General features: G+C 50.0%; 1 protein-coding gene across 1 annotated transcript in view; it reads right to left on the bottom strand.

The window, feature by feature from the left end:
* Positions 1–244: 244 nt before the first annotated feature.
* TOMM40 (translocase of outer mitochondrial membrane 40) overlaps positions 245–7,309 on the bottom strand; it is a 14,740-nt gene continuing 7,675 nt past the window's right edge. Inside the window, exons 6-10 of the mRNA XM_048502165.1 lie at positions 6,782–6,887; positions 6,495–6,617; positions 4,642–4,718; positions 3,158–3,260; positions 245–521 (exon numbers count right to left, since the gene is read on the bottom strand). Coding sequence (XP_048358122.1) covers positions 382–521; positions 3,158–3,260; positions 4,642–4,718; positions 6,495–6,617; positions 6,782–6,887 — 549 coding nt within the window. The 3' untranslated portion in view covers positions 245–381. The remainder of the gene's footprint in view (positions 522–3,157; positions 3,261–4,641; positions 4,719–6,494; positions 6,618–6,781; positions 6,888–7,309) is intronic.

Raw genomic sequence — 7,309 nt, 5'->3', positions numbered from 1 at the left:
TGCCAAAGCAATACTGCCCCCTGGTGGCCGCAGAAGGTAGAACAGATGCAGAAATCGAACCGTACCACGGGTGAAGGAGTCTGGCGGGAGGCGGGACAAGGAACTTGGGGAGGCGGCCCGTGCCACGCCCATGCTTGGATCCCTGCCTCCTCCGAGTTCCCTGAGAACCAGCTAGCTGCTCCCGGCGGTTGGGAAGACGGAAGGTCAACGCTCCCGCAGGCCCACCTGATACGTCCCGGCTCCGTTCCCTTCCGCCGCCCGCACCTGCCCACACCCCGAGGGGGGCCGCTGCCGGCCAAACTGGGATGTGGGCGGAAAGTGAGGTGTGCTGAATTGGCGGGGAGAGAGACAGCGGGTGCGAAGGGAGGAGGGCCGGCGGGCTTAGCCGATGGTCAGGCCAAAACCACACTGGAATTTGTTTTTTCGGTGGTTGAGGAATGCCCCCATAGCCAGTGTGAGGGGCAGGGGGAGGAGCTTCTTCTCTAGCGTTGCCCCCACAATCCAGTTGCTGTCAACGGAGCCTGAGAAAGGGAAAGAGGGAGAAAAAGGGACACTGTTAGGAGATGGAAGAAGAGTTTGGATCTATACCAGTGGTGGTGAACCTTTGGCACTCCAGATGTTGTGGACTACAATTCCCATCAGCCCCTGCCAGCATGGCCAATTGGGATTGTAGTCCATAACATCTGGAGTGCCAAAGGTTCGCCACCATGGATCTATACCCTGTCTTTCTCTGTGGAGCCTCAAGGAGGCTTACAGACCCCTTTCCCCTTCCTCTCCCCACAACAGACACCTAGTGAGGTAGGTGGGGCTGAAACAGTCCTAAGAGATCTGTGACTGACTCAAGGTCACCCAGCAGGCTTCATGTGGAGGAGGAGGGAAACAAGTCCAGTTCACCAGATAAGAGTCCTCTGCTCTTATGGAGGAGTGGGGAATCAAACCCGATTCTCCAGATTAGAGTGCACCACAGTGCAGCAGTGGCGCAGTGGTTAAGAGCAGGTGTACTCTAATCTGGAGGAGCTGGTTTGATTCCCAGCTCTGCCGCCTGAGCTGTGGAGGCTTATCTGGGGAATTCAGATTAGCTTGTGCACTCCAACACAGGCCAGCTGGGTGACCTTGGGCTAGTCTAAGCTCTTCGGAGCTCTATCAGCCCCACCTACCTCACAGGGTGCTTGTTGTGGGGGGGAAGGGAAAGGAGTTTGTAAGCCCCTTTCAGTCTCCTTACAGGAAAAGGGGGCTATAAATTCAACTCTTCTTCTTAACCATTACATCATGCTGGAGGAAGGATCAGTCACTTATGTACTTGGGGTAGAGGGACAATGCGGGTTGGTAGCCCAGATAGTCTACTTATTATTTTATGTACTAAATATGCGGACCGCCTTTCTGCCCACATAAGGACCACAAGGTGGCTGATGATTTAAAACATAAGATAAAATTACATTTCAAAGCCACTAAAATCAATCTCCCTCCCAAACACACATCATTAAAACAAGTGAAACAGATCCTTAAAACAATAAACAAGCAATTAAAAACACAGAAAACATAAAAACAGCAGTTAAAACATGGGTGAAGAAGGAGGGAATCATTGAGGGAATGCTAAACAACACAAGAAAGTCTTCACCGGTGGGCAAAGGACAGCCATAAAAGGGAGCAGACGATTCTCCTGGGGGAAAGATTTCCAGAGCTGGTGTAATAACTTGGACTGCCAGCTGTCTAATCTCTAAAGGTGGGCACCCTCGAAGTAGGGCCTCCAACAGTGTCTGGGTAGGTACATAAAGGAGTAGGCGGTCCTTCGAGTATGCTGGTCCTAAACCATGTAGGGCAGGGGTCTGCAACCTGCAGCTCTCCAGATGTTCATGGACTACAATTCCCATCAGCCCCTGCCAGCATGGCCAATTGGGAATTGTAATCCATGATGGGAATTGTAATCCATGAACATCTGGAGAGCCGCAGGTTGCAGACCCCTGATGAAGGGCTTTGAAAGTCAAGACAGGCACCCTGAATGAACCTAGCCAAGCTATACTCATCATCATCAACCTTTTATTGGCATGAGTTTAAAATACAGCAGAGAGGTTGAGGAGAATCAAGTGAAAACAAGTAGGTTCAGACATTTCCAGCCGTTAAAACAATAAATAAATAAACTAAAATCTGTGGCGAATCTGTTGCGCCAGCGCCAGGAATTTGGCAACGTCTAGGGATCTCCGAGGAGACTGATCACAAAGCAGACAGAAAGATTTGACCTTGTCTGATGAACAGGCATAGTTCTCAGCATATGGGTCTATATATTGTCTTCTAGATGAAGCATATCGTTCGCAATCTAGGAGGATGTGCTCGATTGTTTCAATGGCTTTTTGTGAGCAGGGAGTAATAAAAATAAAAGATGCAGGAAAGACAGATGAAATGGACTGGTGCAAGAAAGATAGAGAAATAGGCATAATTGTGATTTCAGTATATATGTATCTGTGTAATTTTAATTTCAGATATACCCATCAGAAGCCTCAAAGAACTGATGGAAGTTGTTTGAACATACTGGCATACTGAGGAAGACGCACGAAAAACGTTCTATACGCGCGAGACGTTTCTATGTAGAACCTACAGAATTGATACATGGACTATATGGAACTGAAGTTTTGTTTCTGAATAGAGAATTGAATGGACTAAGTGATTATTTATGTTTAGTTATAAGAGTTGGAAGACTTATGCTGTATTTTTAAGAACCTTGTCAGAGAAATAAGGAAATGTAAATACAAATAGCAGTGTTGAGTTGTTCAATTATATATAAGATTAATATATAAGATTAGACACAGCCAGAGTGCAACGTGTGTATTTTTGAGTTTTTGAGAGCAGGGACACGTTCCTTGTTGGTATGGGATCTGGAGAAATCTGCCGCTCGGGACTGCTGAGGGCAGGACGTTCAGTCGGGCTAGCATTAAGGTACGTCGGAGGTACGGCGAAGATATATTATAGAAACACCTTGGTAGCCCTCCTTTACTGAAGGGGGGAAGGTAGAAGCCCTCCGGTAAAATGCCCTTCATGTGCTGAGTAGAAAACCAAGCTATACTAAAACAGAGGCTGCCCGCTGCACTCCCAATCCGTTGCCTCCCCACTCCCTGCCGTTTGTATCCCTTGCAAAAAAAACAACAGGGCGGAGCCTACGTACCTCTGAAGAGCAGGTTGGCTTTCGGCAGGTCCAGCTGGTAGCCAAACGTCACGCTCGTGTCCTGCATGCGAGTGCTGGCTTCGAATTCTACTCCCACCTGCAGCTGTAGGAACCACAGGACCGGAGAAGGGTCAGGCGAAAGTCCACGCACGGTGCCCCACGGAGATCTGTCCTGGTGTGCTAGTTTGAACTCTCACTGCCTGACCCCCCAGCCAGCCACAGGGCGAACAGCAACTCCAGACACTGAGCGCTTTCCTAGCAAAGCTGCTGCATAGTTTTTGAGACCCACATCAGCTTGGGCGAACCTCCGCAGGAAGGCCATCCCGCAAATGTCAACAGCGGGTGAGCTTCTTTCAACCCAACCCCAAGAATGTGAACGATTACAGTTCTTGTACTGTTGAAGGCTTCCACGAGTGCCAGCCACAGATGTGGGTGAACTGTGAGGGGCTAGAACCACCAGACGATGGCCTCACAGCCTGGAAAACCCACAACGGTTAAATTACAACAATTCATGCATAGCCTTTGATGGTAAGGGGTTTTAGTGAATCTCCCTGTTGATACGGCTGATGGAAGGGCATTGCAACGGGCCAACATCATTGCTCTACGGAGCCTGGGCACGGTTATCTGGTGCAGGTATTGAGCCCCCTTATTACCAATGTAGGTGATACCTAGAGCTAAAGGAGAACAAGTCCTGGAAGCCTTTTCGAGTAGGATCTGATGTTCCTGGTCAAACAGGAAGTTGAAAAAGTCTCTTTAGATGGTAGCATGGCCAGATAATCCAAAGAATAGCCTAATTTGTTAATTTTTGTTTCTATAATGCCCCAATTCACAATGCCCTCCGAAAAGGGACCCGCTGCCAAGGCACAACAGGAACAGGAATATTGGGCAAACGGAGACACAAACCAGCATAGACAGATCAACTAAATCAGGGGTGGCCAACCTATGGTGCTCCAGATGTTTATGGACTACAATTCCCATCAGCCCCTACCAGCATGGCCAATTGGTAGGCCAGTCCCAACTTTCTGCTTAGGATGCTGCAGATGAATGAGAAGGGGTTGCTGGAAGCCAGATAACAAAGGGGTGGCCAACCTATGGTGCTCCCAATGTTCATGGATTACAATTCCCATCAGCCCTAATTGGCCATGGTGGCAGGGGACACAGTCCATGAACATCTGGAGAGCCGCAGGTTGCAGACCCCTGGGCTAAAGCAAAGAAACTGTGATTCTGAGCTGTGCGCCTGGGAAACCACTGAGGGCTGGCAGCTGCCACAGACACAAAAACCACGGAAGGAACAGGTCTGGCACAGCAAAATGGGAACTTGGCTGCCCTGAGAGGTCACCCTGCCTTTCGCTGGCTGCGTGAGATGCGTTAGTCGGACACTCCCCAGTTTGCCCTCTCCAGAGCTTGTAAGGCAGGAAGGCACTTCCAGCCTCCTGCCACACACCTGGTGCTTCAGGCTCCTCCCCCCGCCATTAACCCCCTACCTGATCGCTGGCTTTATGGTAGTATGTCGCGTGTGCTCCTGCCTGGCCTATTGTCAGGGTCCCGATCCAGTTAGGTGCTGCGGAGAGGGGAGAGAAAGAGAGGATCCTCACTTGTTTGGAAAAGAAGCTGGAGAAAGTGTCATCCCCTAAACATCTTGGAAAGAAACTTGTAAGAGCTGTTTGTATGTGCACGTGCTCTCGGAAAACATCTAGTCCAAGAAAGTGATGCGTGAACCTATGGGCATGTGGGTGCCAGAGGGGTGGCACTCGAGGAAGTTCCCTCCCTCTGTGGGCATGCGCCCACAGGAAGTCTAGATCAGGGATGACATGTGTGTGGAAAATCACCCCCCCCCCCCCCACACACACGTCTAGGCTGGCCTGGGCCACTGAGCACGACATGTGTGCACTGTGGTGAGCAGGGAGGACTCGGCTGGCGGGCCTGGAGCATGTGCTCCAGGTGGCTGCTGCCCAAGGGGGGGGGGGGGCGCAGAGGAGGCAGAGATGCTAGGGAGGCACAGAGTGGTGCGCGTGGGACTTGCTGGAGGCTAGAGCAGGCTGGCCCCTGCTTGAGCAGGTGGGAAAGAAAGAGGGAGCCAACCGTTTTTTCTAAACGAAAACCTCAGCATTCAGGTTAAATTGCTGGGTTGGCACTTTGCGATAAATAAGTGGGGTTTGGGTTGCAATTTGGGCACTCGGTCTCGAAAAGGTTCGCCATCACTGATCTAGTCGGCCGCTTTGAGAAAATAAGATGGTAGACTGGAAATCTGGCCAGTTTGACCTGCAAGGATTCTTTCAGCATCCTTATAATCATCTGATCCAAACAACCTGTTGGCTTAAAGCAGGGAAACTTGCCAGGACATTACAGTGGTCCATTGTGACAGCAAGTGTGCTTTGGTGGATGCAGCAGTGGACTAAGACCCTGGGTGACCTGGGTTTGAATCCTCGCTTCCACCACAGAAGCTTGCTGGGTAACTTTGGACTTGCCACAGATTCTCAGCCTGGCCTACTTCACAGGGCTGCTACTGTCAGAAAATGGAAGAGGGAATTAGGATGCTCCAAAAGCCTTTGAATCCCAATCCAATCCAATCCAAAAACCTTTATTAGGCATAAACCAGAAGTACCATACATTCCAAGTACAAAAACAGGATCATTGTTATATATCATGTAGAACATGGATTAAAAATGTAGCAACTGCTTCAGAAATTTCTACATTAGGGCTGTTCAATAGCTTAGACATTTTTAGTTTGTCTGAGAGAAACATAAATTCTAGAGGTAGCCTTTGAATCCCAACAGGGGAGAAAAGCTGGATCTAAATAAACAAAGGCACAAATAAATGCACGTGCGTTTTTAAAAACACACGATCAAAGAAATTAAAAAAACCCCACAAACCTGCCACACTAGGAACAGACGGCATCATTCCACGAAGACTGCAGGGCCAAGGAGGACAGAATGAGCTCGGACTGGTTGCTTCGGTTATCCACAAAGCAACCCTGCGCATGCTCTCTGGGGAGCACGCCTCTTATTTAGCTTGGGGCTGCGGCAGCAGTGGGATCCAGCAGGTTCTCACCAGTTCCCGAGAGTGGGTCACTAATTATTTGTGTGTGCCGAGAGGGGGTTGCTAATTGGGTCTGCTTTTCCGTTAGAAATTCCATTAGGTCCAAAAATCATGAAGTCCTGTTGTTTCCTATGTGGCTGGTTAGCGAAGGTAGAAAACGGGATAATTCTCCCTGTTGGGCTGTTTAAGGCAGTAGCCCAATCCTTTCCTGTTACAGACAGGGGATGGCGGCCCTGCGCATCCGCAGACTAAGAACAAAGGGAAGCCGGGCCTGAATTCTGGAGGAGGAATTAGGTACCTGTGTATTTCCCTGCCAAGGACATGACGGTTCCCTCCTCTCCTGGACGGCGGTGGTAAACCAGCTCCCCGCCCAGCGCCAGGCACGGCGTGATGCTCTGAAGATAATGCGCCACCAGGATCCCTGTAGAGCAGACAGTAAAAGGAGTGAGCTCCTCGCAGGTGGGAAGACGCCCGGCTGGACCACAAAGGAACTCCCGGCAGACAAGTCAGAGGCCGGCCGGTGAGGAAGGTGGGGCTTCGCGGGGGAAAAGCGTAGGGGAGAGTTATTGGCAAGAGCCTTCTTACCTGAGCCCGCCAAAACGTCGGGGTTCCCTAGCGTGACTGCGGCAGTGAAGTCCACGCCCCGGTATTCGCCGTCCACTTGCCAGTTCACAAATTTGGACTGCTGCGTCTGGGATATGTGGGTGGGGAGAAGAGGAAACTCGCTGGTGATCCCGGGCTCAAAAGGCATCCCTAGTAGTTCAGACTAGTCCAATTGCACTAGAACTCAGAAGATAAGTGGGGCAACCACTTGGATGGGGAACCACCAAGGAAGGCTCTGCGGAGGAAGGCAGCGACAAGCCATCTCTGCTCATGTCTTGCTTTGAAAACCCAAGCAGGTGGAAATCCACGGGGTTGCCACAAGTCAGATGTGGCTAGCCAGGACTTTTTAAAATGCAAAATTAAAAATCGAGTCGCGGCCTATTTGGGAAAAGCTGCCAAAAAATTAAGAACTTTGGGGTACAATTATCTGCGATTAAATTAAGAAGAAGAAGAGTTTGGATTTATATCCCCCTTTCTCTCCTGTAAGGAGACTCAAAGGGGCTTACAATC

Source organism: Sphaerodactylus townsendi, linkage group LG06, assembly GCF_021028975.2.
Source record: "Sphaerodactylus townsendi isolate TG3544 linkage group LG06, MPM_Stown_v2.3, whole genome shotgun sequence".
Classification (NCBI taxonomy): Eukaryota; Metazoa; Chordata; class Lepidosauria; order Squamata; family Sphaerodactylidae; genus Sphaerodactylus; species Sphaerodactylus townsendi.
This window is presented reverse-complemented; position numbering and strand designations above follow the sequence as displayed.